The sequence below is a fragment of the Microcebus murinus genome, chromosome 30 (genome assembly GCF_040939455.1).
Source record: "Microcebus murinus isolate Inina chromosome 30, M.murinus_Inina_mat1.0, whole genome shotgun sequence".
Taxonomy (NCBI): Eukaryota; Metazoa; Chordata; class Mammalia; order Primates; family Cheirogaleidae; genus Microcebus; species Microcebus murinus.
The window spans coordinates 3,316,092-3,342,035 of record NC_134133.1 but is presented as its reverse complement, the minus strand read 5'-3'; the positions used below and the strand labels follow the sequence as shown (position 1 = coordinate 3,342,035).

The 25,944-nt window shown below is 42.0% G+C and overlaps 1 protein-coding gene across 20 annotated transcripts in view; it reads right to left on the bottom strand.

Annotated features, from left to right (window-relative positions):
* MAGI1 (membrane associated guanylate kinase, WW and PDZ domain containing 1) overlaps nt 1-25,944 on the bottom strand; it is a 614,809-nt gene that overhangs the window by 116,407 nt on the left and 472,458 nt on the right. For 10 of the 20 annotated variants that reach the window (XM_020284649.2, XM_020284652.2, XM_020284654.2 and 7 more), the window contains exons 3-5: nt 21,492-21,611; nt 9,546-9,752; nt 524-728 (exon numbers count right to left, since the gene is read on the bottom strand). In XM_020284649.2, the coding sequence (XP_020140238.2) occupies nt 524-728; nt 9,546-9,752; nt 21,492-21,611 (532 nt within the window). The remainder of the gene's footprint in view (nt 1-523; nt 729-9,545; nt 9,753-21,491; nt 21,612-25,944) is intronic. The other 10 variants (XM_020284651.2, XM_020284653.2, XM_020284656.2 and 7 more) reach the window with 1 other exon arrangement.

Below are 25,944 nucleotides of genomic sequence, written 5' to 3'. Positions count from 1 at the left end.
CTACAAAAGAAAACTGATAAATCAGGCTTCATCAAAATTAAGAGCTTCTGTTCTTTGAAAAACATATTAGGATAATGAAAAGAAAAGCTGGACTTGGAGAAAATGCACACAAATCACAAATATGATAAGGGAATTATACCCAGAATATACAAAGAAGTCTTAAAATGCAACATTAAACTTTTAAGATAGCCAATTAAGAAAAAATAAACAATGAGTGTACTGTTTTTAATGGCTAATTATTTATATATTATACCATAATTTCTATATGCCATAATTTAGCTATCTAAAACCTTAGGAAATTATTAACCTTATGCTTCCTGGAACTCTCCAGACTCAGTAAGTAGGATGAGTTGGGCTAATTACCTTTTTAATACAAAGCTTGTTAAACCTTATTCAAAAATACCATCAGTGGGTCATCAATGATCATTCCTTCTAGATTTAATTTTGTATCCGTAGCTGCTAGACAGACAGAAAGAAGGGGAAAGAGAGGGAGAAATTTAGGTAGATATATGGTATACTTTACTCTATAAAATAGACTTCTCCATTTTCGGTATAGGCCATCTCCCAGTTCTCAGGTAGAGGACCTAAATTATCCTCTGCAGAAAGAGGTAGGTATTGAGGGAACTTCTGAGAAGGGTCCGTGATGGGAGCGGCGAGGATGCTACTATTCGCAGGCGGTAGTGCTGTTTCCTGGAGCGTGTGCTCGTCTTGTTCACCAGAATCGGCTGCTTAATCATGGGGGGTGGGGAGGAAAGGAGAGAGAGAAAAAAAAAGGCATTCAGCAATCATACCCCAAACCTCAGAAGTACACTGCTGGACACACCTATGTTCCTAAAAGTACTATCCTTTCCTAATTTCCAGACACTGACTATGGCTTCTTTTTTATTCAGATGAAGGTTCCTTAAATAGGAAGCATCAATGTGAACAACAAAACTTATTTTACTTAAAAAGAAGAGGATCCCACTACTGGGTATCTACCCAAAGGGAAAAAAATTATTTAAAAAAAAAGGACACCTGCACTCAAATGTTTATTGCAGCACAATTCACAAAGACGCAGAATCAACCCAAGTGCCCATCAATTCATGAGTGGATTAACAACATGTGGTATAGGTATACCGTGGAGTACTACTCAGCCCTAAAAAGGGATGAATTAATGCTTTCTGCAGCAATTTGGGAGGAACTGGAGATCATTATTTTAAATAAAGTATCTCAAGAATGGAAAAAAACGCACCACATGTACTCTCTAATAAAACTGGAACTAACCAATGGGCCCACAAGTGCACAGAGGGAAGTAAAAATCACAGGAAATCAAACAGCAGGAGGGAGGAGGAGGAGAGGGGCAAAAACCTCACCTAACAGACACAATGAACACTATCCAGGTGATGGGCACATTTACAGCCCTGACCCACGCCATGTACCCCCTTAATATTTTGAAATAAAAATAAATAAAAATAAAAAATAAATAAAATAAAAAAGTTATAAGTAAATATTTAAAAAAAAGGAGAGAAGGAGAAAAAACATGCCCAAATAATGGATTGCTCATAATCTTGGAAACGTCAAAGAAGAAATCAATTCATGACTCAAACCCTAAAGTCTCTTAAACTAAGAAGGCCATCAAAACAGTGATCTGTACCCTCATTCCACAGGAATCATTTGGTTTCATGATTCAGAAGATATCTGAGGGCAAAACAAGTGTCCATGCCAAAAGCACAGGTAGAGTGACATTATTACTCATTTTTGTGTAAATTATTTTAAACATTTTTGGTAGCTACTGGCAAAGATCAAAGGCTGGTAAATTAAGCTGAAAAGATTACAAAAGTTTAGAGTATGGAGACGGCTACACCCATGAGTCAGATTTGAGCCTCTTTAGGAAAAGTAAAGAGAATGTTCCCATGAAAAATAAGACAGTTATTACCCCTAGAATGGTATTGTATCATATAGGTGGGCTGATTTGACTTGGGTCTTAAATGAAGGCTTGGGGTATACAAGTCTTCTTCCCTTCTTACTAACTAGAAACTTCAGGGGTGATGTCATCGGAGTGTCCACAAATGGCATTGTTGACATTCTAGTTGAATTTTTATAGGAGCCGATGATATTAAATGTGAGTCTCTATGGGGCTTTAAACATAATAATCAAGGCATGGAGTGGATTTCTATCTCCCACAATAATTCTCCTGCAGACATTTCTAATTTAGTGAGAGCAGTCTAAAGAGTAATAAAAGGCTGTTTTCAACGCCTTCTCTGATGAGCACCTCCCAACGACACACATGGGAATGAAGGAAATACAAAAGTTGGATGAGGGCATGCCAAGCCTCTGTCACAATCAGCCACCACCAAGGAGGCTGCCTGCAGGCTCTCCCTGCCCTGCACCTATTCCCTCTGCTTTTGGCACTGCCTCTCAGATCTCCTTTGCAAACCACCCTCTCCATTCCGGGGCCAGGTGAGGACTCAAAACGACTCCTGGCTCCAAAGTCACAATCTCTGCCAATCAGGAGTTTTCTTCTACCCTTTTTGCCCTTTGTGATTAGTTCAGGAATAGGTGCACGATCCAAGGCAAACCGATGAATGTCAGGCAGTGAAGTTCTGCCAGAACTACCACGCAAAAGGTGCCCTCAGGATGCTCGGGTTATTTAGCTGATAGGTTCTCACGCTGTAGGTACCAGTGGCTCTCTTGATGTAGTTTGGCAATGCTTACTGGAGAATTAAACCCACACAGAGGAAAGCAGAGATGAAACATGGAGAGAGTGGCTTACTATCCCTGACGGAGACTCGGATTTGATGTCTGAAATCGAGGCTACCCTTGGTTCCTTTGATTGCGTGAGCCCCCAAATTCACTTCCTGCTTAAACCAATCTGAGCTGGATTTATGACTCACATCCAACAGTGCAGATTAATGGAACCACTATAAGTTTGAAAGGACAGGAAAGAAATAAAAGCACCATGGGGGAAAAAAAAAACACTTTGAAATTAATAATCAGTAACAAAATAAATTCAAAACCAAGCAAGAATTAAAAGATTCACCCTTAACTCGCTAGGAGCCAAGATATATACATTTCTGGCATATCTCCGTGTACTTTTCACACTTAGGATATTTAAGAATCACCCAGAGAGATTGTTAAAATGCCTATTTCAGGCTCCATACTCTAGAGAATAGATTCGGGTGAGGTTCCAAAATGTACATTTTAATTTTATTTATTTTTTTTTTTCAGTTTTGGTAAGGAACCAGGCAGACTTCTCTTTATTTAGTTTTCATTGTTTAAGGCAGAAAAATGAAGGACTATTTTTATCCTTTATTATTTCTATTATGTTTACTTAAAAAGTAAAAAAATCAAAAAAAGGAAAACTATAAACAATTACAAGCTAGTTTAATAATACATAATTTTAAAATTTGAATATATCTTTTAATTGATTTTTGTGAAATATAATATTGCCTAATATGAGCATCTATTTTATTTTTTAAATTTTTTTGAGAGACAGGCTCTGACTCTGTTGCCCAGGTTGGAATGTAGTGGCCCAATCATAGCTTACTGTAACCTCAAACTCTTGGGCTCACGTGATCCTCCTGCCTTGGCCTTCTGAGTAGCCTGGACTAGAGGTGTGCACTACCACACCTGGCTAAGTTTTTTAGTTTTTACGTTTTTGTAGAGACAGGGTCTTGCTATGTTGCCCAGGCTGCTCTCGAACTCCTGGCCTCAAACGATCCTCCCGCCTTGGCCTCCCAAATTGCTGGGATTACAGGTGTGAGCCATCGTGCCTGGCCAAAATGTACATTTTTAAAGTACCCAGGTGATGGAGAGTCAGGGAGTATAAGAACCACACTTTGAGGACACAGATACAAAGAGATCTCCAAAGAAAGGAAAGAAAAAAGTGAGGGGAAAAATCAGTTGTTTAGAAAGTCCTAATGTCACTTGGGGTTCACTCCTCTCTGCATTAGAAGAACCTGCCACGTTCCAGAATCGCTAGACCCTCTGGCTCCTGGGAGAGGTGTTGTCCTGCACCAACGGGCCAGGGGTGAGAGAATGGCTCATCCTCAGGCTGCTGAGTCCTCTGCCCACCAGGCTGAAGACACAGCGAGACGTGCGTACAGACGCACAGAAGGCGTCTCCAAACAGCCTGAAGGGAGCCGGGGCCTCGGTTCCAGACAGTTAGTGGACTCAGGGTTGCCAGACACCTGATTTTTCAAGAGAAGATGGAAATCTGCATTTCTGTGCAAACTACCCCAGTTTTTCAACCCTAATTCCCTTAAAAAATAATGCGGCATGGCACAAGGAAAAACGTGAAAGGTAGTGACTACAAGCACTGACTCACTCCGGAGGCACGCAGAGTTTAAATCCTGGCTTTATTAATGTGGGCAAAGGTACTGGACCTCCGTGTGCCTTCACTTCCTCATCTGTAGAATGGGGCAATAACAGGACGCAGCTCATAGTGTTGTGGGGAGATTAAATGGGTCATGCACGTAAGGCACTCAGGACAGTGTCTAGCACACAGCAAATACTATTCAAGGGTCAGCAACCAGGAGCATCGGCACCCTCTGCGTCCAAATTATGATTAATTTTCGTCTTCAGTCCGGGTCTGGCCCCGGGCTGCCAACATTACCGACAGGTAGAAAAAGGATAAGTTAAGATACTGGACCAGAAACCAAATCCTAGTTCTGTTTCCAGCTGTGCAGCTTTGGAAGGGACTTTACCTTTCTGAGCATGTGACTCTTGATCTGTAAAATGGGCATAAAGCACATGCCACAAGAACACAATGACTTTTTTTTTTTTTTTTTTGGAGACAGAGTCTCGCTTTGTTGCCCAGGCTAGAGTGAGTGCCGTGGCATCAGCCTAGCTCACAGCAACCTCAGTCTCCTGGGCTCAAGCAATCCTCCTGCCTCAGCCTCCCGAGTAGCTGGGGCTACAGGCATGTGCCACCGTGCCCGGCTAATTTTTTCTGTATATATTAGTTGGCCAATTAATTTTTTTCTATTTATAGTAGAGACGGGGTCTCGCTCTTGCTCAGGCTGGTTTCAAACTCCTGACCTCGAGCAATCAGCCCGCCTCGGCCTCCCAGAGAGCTAGGATTAAGGCATGAGCCACCGCGCCCAGCCCAGAATGACTTTAATACATGTAGAGTGCTTGGAAAAGTGCCAGGCACACCCAGTCCCAAAATGCTTGGGACTAGGACCTCTTATTAGAAACACAAAGGTCCAAAGTCAGTGACTTTCTTTAAACATAACAGTTAAGAAGTGTCAAACAGCCAGGAGAATGGGAGACATTAATATTTTCATCTAAAAATTTTCATTAACCTATTTTAATAGAAACTGAATAAGAAAAGGGCAGTGGTAATGGGTGAGCCACTACAATTAAAATGAAGGACACACTCAGTTTAACATTAAGGGTATACATGTTTTACAAAAGCCCTGCCAGTGTTCTAAAACACTATATAAAGGGAACATTAGCTTGCTGAGAAAATATCTCAAGTAATCTTAATTTCCCAGAGGGGGAAAAATCCCTCCAGCAATTAGACTTTATTTAAAATTACCTAAATATTTGTTTTATTTTATATGCTTTTCATGTCTTCTTCCCAGCTCAACACAACCTTAAACAATCTCATCCTCTGAAAGAAAACGCAAGGTCCAAAGATTCTCATCTTTGCAGCAGACACAGGGCAGGCTCAAGAATTCATAGTTTCAGTCATGGCTTTGACTTTCACACACGTTCAGATTTTAACCCTTTGCACTCGGATGTCGAGTGTGGATAATGAGAAAAAAGCAAGCGAGTGCAAAGGGTTAAAAATTCTCCCATTTAATTTACTTAACACTTGGTAGTCCTGTTATTGCTTTCTTACTAAAAGTTGCCAATGAATCCAAAGAGGACGGGTAGAATGGAATATTGGAACCAGACTGGAAGGGGCGGAAGGGGGCTTGGCTCTCCCATTACTCACTGGTTCAACATGTGCTTGTCCTTCAGAGTTTTGATCTGCAAAACTGGGAGGGTAACATCTGTGTTACTCATCTCTCAAGATTTCCAGGAAGTTTACCGGATATATGTGAAGATGGTTTGTAAACCATAAACAAACATGCATGACATTTTTATTCATAGGGTTAACCAGAAGCTTCCAAGAACTTATGAGCATGTGCACACCTACATACACACATTTAACATACTCTTGGGGATTTCAGGAGGTGACTTCAAGAACCTGAGTTCACGTCAAAAAAAAAAAAATTTCCAAAGCTTATTTTAAATTATACATGCTTTTAGTTTTGTGTGCATCTCTCACTGTGCAAAACCACTCTGCATCTTGGAAGTTTTCACAGAGCTGATGAACTTGATTTAAAATGCAAATGGCACAGTAGATGTACGCGCAGGTTTTGGAGTCATACTTTTTGGGGTTGGAATGGCAGACTTGACACTCACTGGCTTTGTGATATTGGACAAGCTATGTGACCTCCCTAGTATATTCACAAAAAGTTTAGCAAAACGCCTGCCACAGTCTGCACTTGAGAAGCATTAACTCTTGCAGAAATTCTCTCGACATTCCAAAGCAATGCTTGATCACTGCCTAACAGTAAAAAGGAAGTGTCAGAATCCAGTATGTGACAATAGGGGACTTTTCTGGGGGGAAAGAACCCTAGAAACACAATTAAATAACTTCTTAATGTCTCTTGGAGGTGTTCATTGATGAACCAGCTATTTTTTAGTTGTGGTGGTTTGTTATATACCTTCTAAGTTGTCTGTAATGAACAAAATATTTTCACAAAAGCTTTTATTTGTATAGATCACTATGTGCTTTGGTCAACAATCTAACTCTACTTTTCATTAAGCTCACATAAGAAGTGTTTTCTCTCAGGGGCTCTCTGTTTAGGTCCATAATTTAGGCACAATTTGTAGAAGACTGCCCTTTGTGCTCAGCTACTGCCTCAATCCTTCCCAGGATGCTTTTGGCCACTGGGCTCTCTGTCTTTTGCCTCCAAACATTCCCAGTGTTATTCCGGCAGGTTGTTGAGACACGTCTCCTTCAAAAGACTCAAGCAAAAGGCAGCTAAAAGAGCAGCCACAGCAGGTGAATAAAAATATCCTGGAAAATATAATTTTTATTGGCTCCATGGTATTCCTGCATCTCAATATGACGCCCATGCCTTTATCACTGTTGGCCCGACCGGAAGTCAAGACCTCATTATGCTATTGTCACTCTGTGCTCCAAGTGGATTGCTACTGAAACTGATTCAGGGTACAAAATGCTGTGACACCCCTAGTTTTAAATACTTATCATGAACTGGGTAGTGACAATTACTTGAAAGAATCAGAATGAGTCAGTGCATGCCAGATTGTCAGCTGTCATGGGATACTTCTGTAGGTGAGGGGACATTCAACATACTCTGTACACAGTAAGGAGGTCCCATCACATGAATATCTCAAGGACACTTCTTTCCCAGTGCATCCTACTGGCCTTCTTGGTGTTAAGTCAGGAACTGGAGGACTTGACATCATCGGCTGCCACCTGGCTTTCTGTTTTGCGCAGAAACTAATAATCAGAGTGACTTTAGCAATGATGACCTGGGCCCAGGCATTATTCTACGGTGCCAGGATTTCAAGTGAGGATTTCAGGGGGTCGGATTTTCTGGGGCATGTCTTCTAGACACAGAGATTTATAGTAGTTAGAAATCGGAAATGCATCAAGACCTACACTCAACTACCTCTACTTCGTTTTTGCTTTCTACCAAGAAATCTACTTAATATGTGGAGGATAAACAATGGCACACGAGTTTCTTGGGGACAACCCAATCTTCGGGACAGGGTTGTGCTGCTGCACTTCGTCCACAAGGTCTTTGGTTTCTGTGACCACAGAAACAGGGTTTCTGAGTTGTATCATGGTTTCGTATTTTTATTTATAAAAAATATCAAGACATTAAAGTGTAAGTTTTTTTTTAAAAGAAATGTTAACACTTTTTCACAATCTGTTTTCATTTCAGTAACGATTACTATAAATGGATGAAATATTCCTGAGTGGGTGAAATCAGCTGATTTCAATAAAAGCACATGTAAAAGATTACAAATTTCTTCTAGATGTTACAACTGTTAAGTCAGCCACTGGCCTAATTGAGAAAATGGGATTTTCATGGAATCGAATTCTTATGGCTAGAGGGGAAACTCAGAAATGATCTAATCCTAGCCAGTCATTTCACAGATGAATGAGGACAGGCATAATGGTCACAAAAAGACCACTACCAAGAGCCAAGCCAGGGTAACAAATCTCCTCTTTCTTTACCCAACACTTCTTGCATAAGGGTTGGGCTATGCTATTCCTGTGACAACAAAGTCATCAAAAAAACTTTTGTTACCACCCTGATCAAATTTAGGCTTCTGAACTTAGTTAATGAATGCTAAAACTCCAAAGAGGCCCATATAGGCTGTAGACAGCATTCGACAACGACAAACTTTTTCCTAAAATTTAAAGGAAAATAGAGTCCCCTAGTCTCCCCCTTCACTTGGGCTGACTCTTATCAAGTCATGACCAAAGTACGGTCAATGAGCGAGAGGTCACCATGAGACAGGATGATATCCAATGTCGAAAATGGGTAACTTGTCCATAGCTACAACTCTAAAACATTAAAGAAAATATTTGAGTACAGAAAAAAATAGAAGAAACAAGATGTTCTTCTAAGTCACAACATTATAGGCTGAAGTTACATCTTATTCGGCTGTTAAATTTTGAGATACTATGTAAGGTCAAACCCTCATACAGGGAAAAATATTTTTAAACAGTTCTGGGTCACTGTATTAACCCAAGGAGCACGATTTACAGCCTCTGTGAATGGTGCTTCCCTGGAATTTTACAATGTCCAACCTGTATGGCCTCACCCAGGGGACCTGTCCTTGAAAAGCCCCTTAATGATATGGCATATCTAAGGTTGAGGATAGCCCTGAACACAGATATGAATATACAATTCAATCAGTAATATATGCTGTATAATGTAGGATGCATATGCAACATATAATCTTAGAATTTGACTTTTCCATCTTTTCTCCTTTTAGGGCATATAGTAAAAATATACAAACGTTAGTTAATTGTACACATAATATACTTTCTATTTACAAAGGTATAACAGGATGCTGCTAGCTTTCTATACAGCATCAACCGAAATTAAACTAATAAAACACATTTTCATTTTTTGCTTCACAGCAATCAACCATAATGATGGAGATGTTGCCAAAAAAATAAAGAATAAAATAAAAGCAATGAGTAAAATACAAATATTTTTATATATGTCATTTTGAAGAGAAACAAACCATGCTGGTTATTCCTGACTCTCTTCCTCACACATTTACCCCCAGCTCCTTTAAGATACTTGGGTGAAGTCAAACTATTCCAGGTAGGTAAGGAGTATGAAAAGGAGACCAGGGAGAAAGGACCACCTCTTCCCCGAGCAGTATGTGGTCCAAGTTCGAATTCTGACGACTGACTTCCTCTTGAGAACAGCATCCTTCTCAAGACTCTTTGCAAAAGCCTCCCTTGCTGCCCCCTCTCCCCACATCCACTGAGGGGGACGTGGCCTGGCCTTTACCTGTAAAGCTGCTGTTCATCTCAGGGACGTCATCCTCCTCCTCATTCTCCGCAGGGACTACGCCAGCATTTTGCATGTCATTGTAGGACTTGGTTCGCTTCGGGGTCGCCTGCTTGGAGCCAGACTGAAGGCTTTGCAAGGCATCCGTGGTGATCACTTTCCCACTGACTGGCTGGTTAGGAGGTTTGGGTGTCCCATAATAGTTTCCTAGGAGACGAAGAGACACATTTGCATGTTTCAAAAGGAATACTTTGTGGTGTTGTTTTTTTTTTTTTTTTGCAAGACTTCACATCCAAATCTCTAGGCACATTAAAAAAAAAATTAAACTGGAAAACCAAAACAAACTGCATTTCATGTCTGGAACGGGTTGGCAAAGATGTCTATCCTATCCAGCTAGATACCGAGATTTCAGAAGGGAAGCGGGAAGCTGTATTGTTTCAGTGCTAAGAACTTACCAGGGCTAAAAACAAAGGAGGTTGTACTGAACAGCAAACCTTCCTCCTCATTGCATCTGAATGTCAATTGGTCATCTTTTTACATATATGCACCAGCACAATGCTGAATTCCACTTAGAGTGAGCCTCACAGAGAATAAAAAATTCATTACTGCCGGCATCCTTACAGGCCTAAAACGTGGAGGTCGCCTTCTCTTAATAAGGGGACTCTTGAAAAAGGAAGCAGGACAATATTTAAAAAGGAGGACACTGAACGCCACGTGGAGCCTCTTCAACTGAATGGCAGGCGCGACTCTTAGGGTCGTGCGGGGTGGGTAGGAACCCTTGCCAAGTTGTAATAGAAACCCCTGTGCCAATGGTGCCCCCCTTATGGGTCACTAGCCCCGCCGTGGCCCGTGTGCACGTTCAGCCACTATTCCCAAAGTTTGGTTAAGGGCCCACTGCAGTGTGCTATGCGATTCTCAACGGTACATAAATGGATTTTTTGCATACTTGCTTTTAAATTTTAGTAGATGTGTATATTTTTAATATGCAATAGAGAAATCTCACTAGAGAGCTATGGTAGTGACATCAAGTTTGCCTTTAAAACTTAAGAAAAAAACAATTCTTTAAAAAGTGGACTTATGTTTAAAGTCTTAAAAGGTAGCTCTATATAATAAGAAATTATTTAATAATCAATTGAATAAATAATAGCGATGACAGTGATAAGAGTTCCCTTTTGAAAACTTAAGTTAAAAAGTTATTTTTAAAAAGCAATATAAGTAACCTTAACATTTGTACCCCCATAATATGCTAAAATAAAAAAAAATGTAAGGAAAATGCTAAATAAATGATACCAAAAAACATAAATAAATAAAAAAATAAAAAGCTGTATTAAAGAAAACATTACATAAATAATAGATGTGTTCTGATACAAACATTATAAAGGTAATTCATGAATGATCAAAATTTAAAGAACACAGTTTATATCAATAATATTCAGTGACTACACCATAAAAGATGTCAATGTTAGACTGCTATGACTGCTATTGATCCATTCGCCATTTGGTATCTTTTAGAGTAAGGCCAGGAAGACAGGAAATGATGTAGAGTCTGCAAAAAAACCCTAACCAGTATTTGTAATTCTATGCTTAGTAAAGCAGAATTTGTAAATTATAATAGATTCTGTATACACTGTTTCTTCCCAACGATGCAAACTCATTGTTTAACCACAGTACGCAGTTACATAACACACATTTTATTATACATGCACCAAAAGACGTGCAAAAGGAGACTACTATATTAGTCTTCATGAGACATACAGATGTTTTCATGAAGCTCTATCCTTATAATTAAGATTTCTTTTTTAAGATAAGAGGGTTTCATATTATTTAACATGCTTGTTTGAATCATCAAATTTATGAATGTACACACTCACTTTCTTGGAGAGAGGTGTAATAATAGAGTGTATCAGCAGGGGAATGCTGAACACACAGACTTGTAAAAACACATCGATTAAACGGTACCACATTGAAATTTGAAGAATCCCAGGTAGAAATCTGATAAGCCCATTCTGATGGCTTGCACTGTACTCAATGGTTAAAGTTTTTTCACGGAAGATGGTCTACCAATTTCTTCAAAAGACTTCTTCATAAGGTTTCATACTTAAAGGCATAAGAATACAGCAGAACCAGCTTGGTAGCTTTCTAATTAACTGAGGACTATTTATGTAGTTAAGTTTAGGAAAGTAAGATAATTAACTATTTAGAAAATAATCTCCACACTGAGCCAAAAAAAAAAAAAAAAAGGGAGAGAGAGAGAGACAAAGCTGTACTGAATTAATTAATGTAGGTTTTTTGAAGGTACTCTGTAAACTACTGGGTGTTATAAATATGAGTTGGTGTCATTATTCTTTCCAGTATTTCTTATTTCCCATACTGTAACCCACAGCCTTTACAGAAAAGCTTCTATCGAGTGGTTTTCTAACTGCAGAGGGTTCAAACTTTCCTTCATAAATATGTTTTGGGAGATTTTTTTGGTTGTTGTTGTTGTTTTTTTTTTTTTTCTACACATTGCTTTACAATAATTTGATTTCATGAGCAACATCTAAAAGTGGAATGTTTCCAATTAAAATCTGGATTCTCGGTGCCACTTGTTGAACTTCCAAGGTGTGGTCCCAGGGACTCCATCTCTTATGGGCAATGCTGACAATAAGCAAGAATGTGTCTATAGTCAGCTCATATGAATCCGCTCACCGAGTCAAAGAATTCTGCAGAGAAGTTTTTGCTCCTACTTTTGGTTCTGCCCCAGGCCCTGCCAAACACCCCCAGTCCAGAGCAGCGAGTGCCCAAAGGCTGAACGCAGGGACATGGACAGAGGCATGAGTAGGAATGTGAAAAAAAATCTCTAACTTCAAACAATCCTCGATAACTCACAAATCAGTCTTTGAGTGAGTTGATTTTTGGTGAATCTGCATGTGGCCATGGGCTTTTGGCCGATTGGGTATTCTGCTGTGAGCTGTCCTTACTGCCCAGCAACAGGCGGTTGGTCACCCTCTCTCCAGTTTGCCACGGTCACCACTGGTCCCCACTGCCTTTCCCCAGCCTATTATCGCTCTTACACAACCTGTCTGGCCCCTTGGACATTTGAGCTCATGACCCCAACCTTCCAGAAAACTCCAGGCCCCTTGGACACTTGAGCTCATGACCCCAACCCTCCAGAAACCTCTGGGCCCCTTGGACATTTGAGCTCATGACCCCAAGCTTCCAGAAAACTCCAGGCCCCTTGGACATTTGAGCTCATGACCCCAAGCTTCCAGAAAACTCTGGGCCCCTTGGGCATTTGAGCTCATGACCCCAACCTTCCAGAAAACTCCAGGCCCCTTGGACATTTGAGCTCATGACCCCAACCCTCCAGAAACCTCTGGGCCCCTTGGACATTTGAGCTCATGACCCCAAGCTTCTAGAAAACTCCAGGCCCCTTGGACATTTGAGCTCATGACCCCAACCTTCCAGAAAACTCTCCACCTTACCAATAGTCCCCGCTCTGTTCATAATCAAGCGAAGTGTAGCCACGGCAGAAACACTAACCTTACAGAGAGTATGCACCATGCACGAGAGACTCCAAAGGGAAGAATATATGGATTATTTAATGGTACTAAATAAAAATCATTTAAAGAATTATAAATGGTTAAAAAATTAATTGGGGTTATCATTGGCAGGCAGCACAGCGCCTAGGAGCCACGAGCCTGACTGTCCCACAGGCTCTGCATCCCGACACAAGCTTCCTGGGATGGCCTGGCTGCCTCCCAAGCGGGAACACGTTCCTCTCTGCTGCTATTTTCAGAACTGGCTCTACAACAAAGCTCAACAGGGAAGGCGGCCAGGGAGGGAAGCGGAGGGCAAAGGAGGACTTCAGAGGAAGCTACTGCTGGCCTTAATTAACACGCACAATCTCTGGCCACGACAAAGCCAAAGAAAATATTTTCTGACACACATTTAAAAATTAATAGGGACTGCAAATCAATTTTTAGAGCTTTATAAAATATTTAAGGGGGACCGTGACCCTGGATTTTAGGCCAGAATGAATCAAATCTGCATGGCCTCTCAAACGTGTACAAATTTAGTATTCAGTCATTCATTACCCTACAGAGAACGTGTTTAATGCCAGGTACGGCACTAGGCACTGGGGGGAAAAACATGAAAATGGAACTGAACCGTGATCTTCACAAACATTCTATATGGCATATGTCGGTTTTCTAGAACTTCCATGCGCAAACAACTGAATTGTATTACATGAAGATTCTGATTCAGATGGTCCAGGGTGGGCCTAAGAGTCTGAGTTTCTAACAAGTTCTCGAGTGATGCTGAAATCAGTTGGTCCACGGATCACCCTTTGCACAGCAAATGTGCAGAGAACAGAGAAAATTCTTCTTCTTTTGCAGATGAGGGACATGGAGGCCCAGAACAGCAGAAACGCCTGTCTTAGGGCCACATGGCTGGTCCAGGGCAAATGGGGGAGTGGGACACTTGTCTGTCTTCTTCCTACAGGACAAGCAGGAGACCAGGATGGCAGTGGCACCGCTGGGAATGCAGAGCACACCTACTCAGCCGGGCTGCATCACCCTCTAGGGGCAAAAATGGTTTTGTTTTGTTTTTTTTATCCGTATGGGGGCAGGGATGGGCATAAAAACCTGACTCTCTTCATGTGTAAAGTACAGATGTGCATACAGTCCTGGAAGACACAGACATCCAGCACTCCTGATTTTGCTTTGGCCTCAAGGCCCTGAGTAGTCTGATCCTTGTCTACTCTCTGGGCACCTGTTCCATTCCAGTTCCCTTCGCCTTGTTCTTTCTGCTCTGGCCTCACTGGTCTTCCTTCAGCCCCCACAAGTAAACTGTGCCCCCTCCTCCTCTTGCAGCTCTTGTACACACTGTCCCCTCGCCCCTCTGCTCCTCACCCTGGCACTGCCTGCTCGGGCTCAGAGGCAGCATTCCTGATGCCACAGGCCACATCGGAGCCATCCTCATCAGTTCTTCTATGTACTCAAGGCTCCGTGCACCTCTCCTTCTTTGCAGCATGCGCCAGACTGTGCAATAATCAGTATCTGTCTCCCCCCAGCCCTGCTCCACGAGGGCAGTGCTTTTGTGCACCACTCTGTCCCCATGCCTGACACCGTGCCGGGCACGTAAACATCGCTCAGGGGTGTGATGCAGGAGGAGTAAACGAACAAGTGGCAACAGTGCCCGTGAGTTCCAGCCTGGGACCCTCCCAAATGCCTGGATCGTGGATCCGGTTTTTAATAACATGACTCATGGCAGCTTCTTGCCAGTTACATCAGTTACATCTCAATTACCACTGCACTTGGCCACTCACTTGCTCAATACACGATGGCGTCATTCATAAAACTGCGAGCACTTTCTCTTTACTCTTTCCGCCCGCCCCACCCTGCAAACACATAATATAATATGATGGGCATGCACAGAAGGACAATAAGCCAGTGTCCTATAATTAGAAGTCTGTCCCTGACAGTGCCATTTGGCGTCCACTCTAAGACCAAAAGGACAATGTAAGTTAACAGTTTAATGACCTGGGCAAGGCAAGGGACGTCTCTCTTTTCAGCCTTTGTTCCCACAGTATGAAGCCAAGATGAAAACAGTACCTACCTAATCGGGTTTTTGTCAAGATCAAATTAGATAATGGATGTAAAGCACTCAGCACTGTGCTTTGCGCGATGCTAGCATATAATAAACCCTTGCAGCCTTCAGTCATGCCTGATATTGTGGACAGACAATAAATAGCCTCAACATGTGGAAGAGTGTACTATCAAAATACACATTGAAAGATCAATATTTGAAAAGTTACCTTTGTTGTTCACCTCTTAAATGCTACTTCTTGGCTAGGCGTGGTGGCTCACACTTATAATCCTAGCACTCTGGGAGGCCGAGGCGGGCGGATTGCTCGAGGTCAGGAGTTTGAAACCAGCCTGAACAAGAGCGAGACCCTGTCTCTACTATAAATAGAAAGAAATTAAATGGCCAACTAATATATATAGAAAAAAAAAATTAGCCGGGCATGGTGGTGCATGCCTGTAGTCCCAGCTACTCGGGAGGCTGAGGCAGAAGGATTGCTTGGGCCCAGGAGTTTGAGGTTGCTGTGAGGTAGGCTGATGCCATGGCACTCTAGCCTGGGCAACAGAGCGAGACTCTGTCTCAAAAAAAAATGCTACTTCTCATACATTCACTTACTCTAACCTTACAAAGAAGCACCAATATTCCCACTTTCAGAGGAAGAAACTGAGATTGGCACAATTTATAAATGATGATTGGCTTTTAAACACAGATTGTCTATTTCCAAACATCTATGTTCTTAACTCCAGGAGTCTCTGAGGATCCCGGAACAGGAAAGTAAGCAAAACTTCCCGGGCCCCAGGACCCCCATCTTCATATGCAGAAGAACAGCCAATCACAGCACAGATTTCACCTGGTCACTTCCATCATCAACAGAGAACATTCCACGGCAGAGTCTGCCAGCAGAGCTTATCACAGCAGACTGCTTCCCAGGGCCTGCCAAAGAATGGGACTCCAGACAGTCTCGCTTTCTCCAATGACCAAGCAAGAATTCTCTTCACCCCTGTTGTATCTCTGTACCCCCAAAAAGTATACTGTTGGCAGCTGCTTTTTTGTAGACCTTCTAGGACGCAAAACAATAATATTATTGAATGCCGACATCCCCTTCCTAATTAACATGCAGAGATATGCAACCCATAACTCCAATCTGAAATGTCACCCTGGCGCTGAAGGAAACCTTTGCAAGGCTCGAAGTGTATAATTAGCCTCTTCTACCCAGAGGCATTTGTAAAACAGGCAATGTTGGGGGCCACCCCCCCCAATAGTTCATCCCTTGTAAACTCTCCTCTTGAGAAGTCCCAAGGGCTGGCTGAAGCAGCAAGCTGTCTTACAGAGCGAAAATGTCAACAGAAAAAAAAAAAAAGGAAAGCAAGGCAAAGGGGAGATGGTTCAGCTGATTTATTTTAAGCATGATATCAAATAAATTAGCTCAGTGCCGTAGTTAGGAAGTTGGTCTAAGGAGGAAAGACAAGTCCATTCTTGTCTTCTTTGCCTTGCTTTGATGCTGATTCTGTCCAGTGACAGAATGCGGAATTGGTTCAAATTGCAAAGTAGAAATCAATGACAAACTCAACCGATGACTTCCATTCCCTGTGAGGGATGACAGTCAGGTTGCTTCTGCAGCCAGGAAGGGGCTCTACTTTATTGGGGGTACACGCAGCTGTCGGTACTACAGCTGGTAGAGGGTGGAAAGTTTCATGATGAGACTCCTGCCCCCACCCGCAAGCCGGCCTCATGACAGCCTTTCTTATTTTAGCAAATTGCACCACTACCTATCCGGTTATAGAAGACAGAAACAAGGAGTCATCCTAGGATTATCATCACCTGTTTCTGTCCTAGGTCTCTCTTACAATAACCAATGCATTACCAAATCCAGCTTTTTGATCACATAAGTATCTCCAGATTAAGTTGACTCTTCAACTACCGACCACCACCAATGCAGCCCACAGTTAAATCCAACTGTGGGCTGGATTGACAAAATGCAAATAAAATGCAACACAGAAAGGTTCCTTGTGTTTTTATTTGCTAAATCTAGCAACCTAATTCCAACTTACAAATCAGATTTCACGTCAACTACTACTTCTACGGGGACTGCTTTTCCCAACCCAGTTCCAGAGACATTCAGTCTGCCCATGTTATGGTTTCCTTTAAAGACCTTCACACATTTACAGTGTGTATACTTGCTAATATTTGTCTGATTATCTGAATAATGCATCTTGTCCACTAGACAGTAAGACCCATAAAGACAAAGGCCATAACTGCTTTTGTCCTGCATTTTATCTTTAATGAATAAATGAATGAAGGCACAAACTAAGAAACTGAGGCTAACAAAAGAAGTATCAGTTTTCAGGCAGCAGGGAAATAAATAGCATCCCAGTTCTGCCAGAGACATGTCCCGGGCCTGGACACTTGGCCAGGCTTTGTTCCCAATTCTCTGTAGAATTGGTCTACAGGAGATTGGTCTTAGACCAATCTCTCCCTGGATCTCAGTTCTGTCATCTGCAGAGAAGAAATTTACCGCGTTTCTAGCTCTAAAATCCTACAATCCTGCCTGTCTAAGCCTCAAACAAACATTGGGCCTGAAAGAAAATTCTGAAGGTCACTGGGCCTTGGGGTTTTATTGGTTCAGTCTACTTCTCTGCCGTCTCTGTGTCACAGGATGTATCCACAAAAGAAGATCACCGCTCCTCTAACTATCCTCTTTGGGAGGATTCAAAATGATGATTTTTTTTTTCTTTTTAAAGGAGCTTAACTCTTAAGACAGGCTTAGCTTTGTGAAGTCGGCTCGTGAGAAGGGAGATCTTGCTGAGCAGGTCCTCGCCCTTTCTTTCAGAAGCTCTATTCTAAAACCACACTGTAAAACATGGCAGCCACCAGCCATGTGCGGCTACTTAAACTTTAATGAGTTTATATTAAATTAAAATTAGTTTAAAATTCAGTTTCGCAGTCACAAGAGCTGTATGAGGTGAGTAGCTACCAGCGTGGGCGGCTCGGAATACCGGACATTTCCAGCACGGAAGGAAGTTCTGCCTGGATAACAGGGGCTCAAGGAAGCAGGCAGTGGCTGCCTCTCCTCCCTTTCTAGAAGCCACCCTTCGAGCCACCTCTTGGTTCATCACGCTCACTTTCTCTGGGTTCGGGCCTCGTGGCCCATGCTGACTACTCCAACACCCTGACTTGGCCTGACGTAACCCTTCCACATCTTCTCTTCCTCTAGGAGGGTTTCCTGACACTAGACTAGATGGAGCACCCTCCTTCTAGGCTCCTCTCAGAACACTCATCACTTTCCTTAAAATTGTTTGCATTTCATTTGCCTCACAAGGCTGAGGGGCAGTAGACCCTAGAGCCGAAGGGCCTCAGTTTGAAGCCCCGCTCTCTCTCTCTGGCTTAGCATGCAAACTCAGAATAGATCATCAGCATCTCTGGGGCTCATACTTCTCCTTCTGTGAAATGGACACAAATGGCACCTGCCTTACACGGTTGTTAGGAAGATTTAATGAGTCGGTACCTAAGACGCACTTTGAAGAACGCCCAGCAAAGGTAGTATGCACTGCACAGATGTTATCGAAAATAAATAACTAAAGAGCACAAGCGCCTTCAGAGGCCTGTACATTCTGTCCTGTACGTCGTGTCTCTTGCCTTGGGACAATGTTTGACTTAAAATAAATGCTCAATATATACTTGATGAAATTAAATATATATGAATAAAAGGGCTTGCTTTAAAACTCCACTACCAGAAACTTACCCTGCAGTTATACTAGCCCATCGAGATATTCCCCAGAAATTCACTACAGTTATACTAGTGCATGGAGATATTCACCAGAAACTCACCCTACAGTTATACTAGCGCATTGAGATATTCACCAGAACAGTTATACTAGTGCATCAAGATGTTCACCAAAAAGTCACCCTACAGTTTTACTAGTGCATCAAGATATTCACCAGAAACTCACCCTACAGTTATAACAGTGCATCGAGATATTCCCCAGAAACTCACTACAGTTATACTAGTGCATGGAGATATTCACCAAAAACTCACCCTACAGTTTTACTAGTGCATCAAGATATTCACCAGAAACTCACCCTACAGTTATACTAGTGCATTGAGAAATTCACCAGAAACTCGCCCTACAGTTATAATAGCCCATCGAGATATTTGCACAAGGATGCATCACTGGAGTGCTGTTTATACCACCACCAACAAAAAAAGGGGAGGGGGAGATGAGCTAGGGGACCATCTGAAATGTCCATCCACAAAGGGTTAAATAAATTATGTCTATTCATACACCAGAATTCTGTGCAGCATTTTAAAAGAATAAAGCAGAACTGTATCAGGTAATGTGGAAAGATCTCCAAGGTATGTTAAGTGCCAAGGGCAAGAATAGAGAGAAATACATAAGAATACACATCTACGCTGTTTATACATAAGTTTTATGAACATTCACACTAGATTCTTTAACAATGGTTACCTGTAGGGAAAAGGGGAAGCAATTTGATCTTAGATATTTTTAAGTTCTTCACTATAAGAATTACTCCGCCATGTACACTTATTATTTTTACTTAAAAAAATTTAAAGGCTCCTGCTTTAAAGAGTGCTTTTGTGTTGTGGTGATATACATTTCCTTATTGGAACCAGTAGAGGCCAAAAGAAAGAAATTGGAGGAGGGAAATAAAGATGGAACAAAAGAGTACTTTAACTGGCAAATCTGCTGGTTTTCTGACTACTAGAGGGGGAGGGAATGCAGGAGGGTGGCGATTTCGGACTAGTTGTGCGTGTGTAAATGCAAGAGCTAATGCTGACGGAGAGCTTACATGTGTCACAGACTCTGCTAAGCCCTTTCCAATTATTGTCTCATTCAGCCCTACCTCTGAGGAAGCACTATTACTATCCTCATTTCACCAAAGGGAAAATGGAAATATGGAGCGTTAAGTAACTTGCCAGAGGGTGCAGAACTCGACAGCAGAGGGGCAGAGAAGACAGACAGCAACCACCACCAAGGGACTCATGGAGAGCGGGGGCCAAAGACAGGGGAATCTTTCTAAAGAACTCTCCAGCCCTATTCCTATAACGATATCTGGCATTTAATAAAAATTCCATTTTGCACTCAGCTTGTAAGAGTCAACATAATATGCTCCAGTTGGTTCCAAGAAATTATGAGCCATCTCCTATGGCCGGGGAAATTTCACTGCCGAAAGGTCAAAGGCTGAAGAACGCTGTACAGTCAAATGGATTAAAAGGAGAAAGGATTAATCTCGAGCATAAGAAAATTCGAACTCCAAAATGACCAAGTTGCATTCACAAAACCATCGCTTTATGACAGACATTTTCTGAAAAACGTTTCCCTATAGCTACACACCAGGAAGTTTGGTTACAGTACTGATGGGTTATTTTCCATAATTTTATAGTTACATCCAAGATATTCTTCTTGGGGTTTTCAGGAAACATCTAAAGGGACAAACTGAGCTGGGTTTGGTTCCTGTTCCAGTATTCTAGAACTGGCTGTACAACCTTGAAAAAGTTATTTAATGCCTCTTGGCCTCAGCACCCCCATCTAAAAATTTGGTGATGATAATAACTACCTCTGTCACGATGATAAAATTAAATGAGAAAAAGAACAGACTCATTTCCCACATAAATATCTGAGTAAGGTGAGTTTAGTTTCCACATTCCAAGTTAATCACAAGCTTTTCCTGTTCAACCCAATAATCTTTTGCTTTGGTATCATACAATCACTCCCACCGCTAACCTCTCCAAAAATGCAAACGAATGTTTTGCACATCAGGGGACTCAAGCTTCCCAGATGGGCATAATATTAATAACTGATTTCAGATAAAGACCATTCACTCTCTGCAAACCAAAGAGGACTCACACTTGCTCTGTTCACTGCTGCTGACTTTTCAGGTCAATTCACACGAACAACATGTGTAGGTAACATGTTGTCAACATGCTGAAGAAACTCTTTGTACATACCTTCAGCCCCCGCCTCCCCACACTCCTACCCCTTAATCGTTCTTGGATCTCACCCAGCCCCCTGGCCACCCAGTTACATCCCAACACATACTTCCAGGAAACTAAGCCAACTGATAATTGGGAATACTAAAAAAAAAAAAAAAAATCCTGAGTTCAAAGGCAGGAATTTGATTAGCATCTAAACACTGCCCAATGCATATTCACAATTTGGAAATGAGCAGCAGGTACAAAGATAATAAAAGCACCCTCCCTTCTAAAGAATATCAAACCAGAAACTGCATACCCAAGATCCATGATCATCGCTTGACTGTTAGCCAGCGCCTGTCACCGGGGCTATTATCGTGTCAAAGCTGTAACGTCTCTGAAGTGCCCAGGAGACAAGCATATTCATGGCCTTGTGCAGGTAAGCTCACCTTCATAGGTTCCGACTTCCAGAAGAGTCCCACTTTGCTCGAGGTCCAAGAACTCCTTCACAGTCAGAAAGTTATAATCCACGCCAGGGACTTCTCCTTCTCTCGGGGATCGGGTTGTGCCTGAACCAGAAAAGACAAAGGTACCAGAAACCATCAGTCAACTAAAACAGGAAGTTCCACATCCAGTCGTAATTAAAATAACCTGTTCAGTAAGCTGGCGTACCTGAGTGTCTGCCAACTCATCTGTCCAGATAAAGACACATTAAAAGCCATTTCCTTCTAACAGAATAGCATCCTCACTTCCACCCTCCAGTGCCTGGGACCCTCAAGTGAAAGAAAGAGAAAACCAAGCACACAGCTCAGGTAATCTAGAGAGAGTGTCACTATTTCTCAAAATGCACTGAATAAAAAAGGTGAACTGGATTTTACACAGACAACAGTCATAATCAGCAGCTTTTAGGACTCCAGTAAATGCTAAAAAGTTATCCACCTTAAGCTCAGAGCCTGAGGGGTTTATATTTTTTATCACAGGCCTCAAAATTCTTGTGCTCCTCCATACCTCCAGCAAGTTCTGATGTAATAAGCCCTTTGAAGAAAATGACACCCACTGCGTCAACACGCCACTGGAGAAATGCGATTGCCCAAGATCTGTGGTTGGACATCTCCCAGGAATTCAAATGCTGCTGCTCTTCATGTAATTAATATGTTTGGTAAAAAGAGGCCACCCATGAGTTCTGACTAGAGAGAGAGGATGGTGCAGTGCATTTGCTAGAAAATTCTCCCTCTGAATTTCAGGTCGTCTTCTCAATGGCTAATAACTGTAACAATTCATCTTCTGAAATAACACAGGACCTCCAGAGTAAGAAAGTAGCCCAGAGCAGAAGCTAGGCTGTGGACCTATCATTTTAGCCCAGTGTCAACCAAAAGCATAGAAGCCATGAGCAGAAAAGGTGGTTTACACACAAACCAAGAAAAGAAAGTAAACTAAGAAGCAAGCATGTAGCACGTACTAGGAGCCTATGTTAAATATTATGGGAGACTGAAAAACGTGATTTCTACTCCTACATTCAAGTTAGGGGGTGTGATCAAGATAGCTTAGTTTGCAAAGCATCGTTATCAATGGTGGTGGTTTAAAGGTCAACCTTTTCCTATATAATAAGGAACAATTTTTTCCCTATGCCTAGGATCTCTTTGTTGAACTTTAATGCAATCGAATAACCAACTGCACATACCTAGTGGCTCCAATGCTCCTAGCACTGAGAAGTCTCTGATCACTTACTTGCCTATGGGTGTGGCCACGCCCAGACATCTACATTGGATACCCATAATTCCCAAAAGTCAAGAAACTCAACACATGTTGCATGTACTTTACTCAGGCTGAATACATTTTTAAATGCACCCCATTTTTCTAATATTTTTTTTTATTTTATGATCTGCAAAGGAATAACTTTGTCAAATTTTTCTAATATTAATATATAAAATCTGAGTCTTTTAAATAGCTGCGAATTGTCCACAGAATGGTTATATTACACAAGTTTGCTTCTCACACTCATCATACCAGGGCTTTCTGGTTAAAGAAACCTGCTACTGTATTGTCCAAAACTCTACTCTTAAATAGTTTCCTAATTTGTTCCTATTTCTGCCACCCTGGGCAGAGGATGACAAATCCCTGGAGGTTGTTCACAACTTTTAAATTTACATCTCAGGTGTCAGGCACAGGAAACATAAAGATAGTATCATGCACTGTTGCAGAGCAGCGATCTGGAGGGGGAATAATGGGTTCATGGTCTGGCTCTCCGGTTTGTGTTCCCAGACCAGGAGTCCAAGCTTCCTCAGCTGCTGTTATTTCCCAGGGTACTTGTTTGCACAACAGGGATAATAACAGTTCCTGACCCATAAGTTTGTTGTGTGTATTAAATGAGATACTACTTTCAGAGGGCTTAGCTCAATTATTGTTAGTAGATTTCATAGTTTATGTTATTGTTAGAATAAAGTGGATCGCTCAAGGTCAGGAGTTCGGGATCAGCCTGAGCAAGAGCGAGACCCCGTCTCTACTATAAATGGAAAGAAATTAATTGGCCAACTAAAATATATATTTATATATAAAAAATTAGCCGGGCATGGTGGCACATGCCTGTAGTCCCAGCGACTTGGGAGGCTGAGGCAGGAGGATCGCTTGAGTCTAGGAGATTGAGGTTGCTGTGAGCGAGGCTGATGCCACGGCACTCACTCTAGCCTGGGCAACAGAGTGAGACTCTATCTCAAAAAAAGAAAAAGCATAAAGTGAGTTGATAGAATCTTAGAGTTGAAATCCCACTACAATAATCTGATATCATATACATAAGTATATGTATATCATATATATCATCTATAAGTAGATGTATATCATATACATCATATACCTATCATATACATCTATATGTGTGTGCATGTATGTCATTATATGTGGTATTTATTTACTAAATATTTACAGAGGCCCTAACACTTGCCAGACGCTAATCTAGGTAGGAGAGAAACACTGGTAAACAAAACAAAGCTCCTGTCCTAGTGGAATTTGTATTTTACTGTGAGATGCAGAAAATAAATACGTATGGTGAGTACACAGAGCATATAATTTCAGGTAGAAATAACTCTTCAGTAGGTTAAAGGATTAGAAAGTATCAGAGCAATGTAGGTTAAAGGGTTAGAAGGTGCCTGGGAGGAAGGAAGCAAGGTGAGGAGTTGGGAAGCTTTTTAGACAGGCCATCAAGAAATGCCTGGCTAGAGCACAGGTGACGAGGAATGTGTCCCCAGCAGAGGGAAAGGCCAAAGGCTCGGATGTGGGAATTGATCTGGCATTGGAGGAGGGCAGAAGGCAAGCGTAACTGCAGCAGCAGGGTGATAAAGAAGAGGCTGGAAAGGAGAGCGAGAGGCCAGAGTAGGCAGGCCACAGAAAACACTTCGTATTTTATTCCAAGGACGACAAGAAGTCATCCTTACTTAGAATGGGTTTTGAGCAAGGTGGTGCCTGGATTCGATTTCCATTTTTAAAAGATCTTTGGCTTTATGGAGAACAGGCTGTGGGCACCGTAGGGCAGGACACGTGGGCAAGAAGAGAAGCAAGGAGACCCGTGAGGAGGCTATTACAGAGTCCAGGTGAGCGATCCTCAGGGCGTGGACTTGAGTAGCAGGACGGGAGTGGTCAGAAGGGGTCCGATGCTATTACAAGGCATGAATATTTTAAATAGCTATGATAGCATAGAGGTATTCAAAGTACGTCAACTCATCACACCACACCAGGCCTATGTTTTCAAGACAGAACTAACAGAACTTGCTGATGGACGGGATGTAGAACGCAAGACAGACAGAAGAATAAAGACGGAAATGCGTATTGTCTGACTTGGGCAGATGGCTTGCGCCACTCGCAGAGTCGGAGAAGAGTGGGGCGTAATCTGGGGCCGGGGGAAATGAAGAGTTTACTTCTCGGTGTGTTATGTTTGAGATGCCTGGTAGGTAGATATCCAGGTGCAGGGAGCTGGGGGACAGCTGACCCATTCACCCTTTCGAACTCGCTTGCTTTTTTCTCGATTCCTTTATTCTACTCGGGATTTAATCTTTTAAATACCCCAGATTTTACGAAAACTGGAGTTTCTTTGCATACAAACTTATTTGGATTTTTTTAAATGTTTCAAATTATTGATACATTCAAAGAGTAATTCTAATCTCTACACTTTTTCATGGCGTGAGCTGCTACCCATGCTAACCGTGTCGAGTCACACTCCACATCCGGGTGCAAAGGGTTAAGTCTGAATGAAGGTCAGAGTGGAGGGTGGAACATAAACTTAGTGACACTAGGGGTGAGCAGTGGATCAGTAAACCAATGGCATTTGAAGGCAAGATAAAGAGAAGATCTAGGAAGACAGGGTAGAGAGAAAAGAAGCCAAGAAGTTTGGACTGAACACTAAGACCTTCCGACTTTGAGAAGCTGGGAAGAAAGAGGCAGCAGACCCGCCAAGCAGACTTCAGACGCCACAGCACCAAGGCAGAGGCAAAGGAGGAGGGTGCCATGTCTTGGAGCCAAGAGAAAAAGCTGTTCTGCCAGCTCCTTGCAAAGCACGAATGGTCTACACCACACTGGGGAATCCCAGTGCGGGGCAAGAATCGAATCTCTTTGAAACTTGCTGGGAGAGGGTCTGCCCTAAATATGTGCTATATGGCAGCTCTCACACACAGCCTCATACCCAGGTTTCCACTAACTCAATCCGTTAAAAAACAAATGAGGATTAAATAAGGCCAAACGAACAAACAAACGAAAAATTCCTTGGGTTTTGCAAGTCTTCCTAAACCAGGAAATGTTGGATATTTTTTTCCCTCCCCCTGGAGTCATCTCTATCTCTGCCATTTCTTTCGACAGTGTTTTCAGAACCAATTTGTCAGATTTTCTACGAAGATGACAATCATCCCCGGGGTCTTA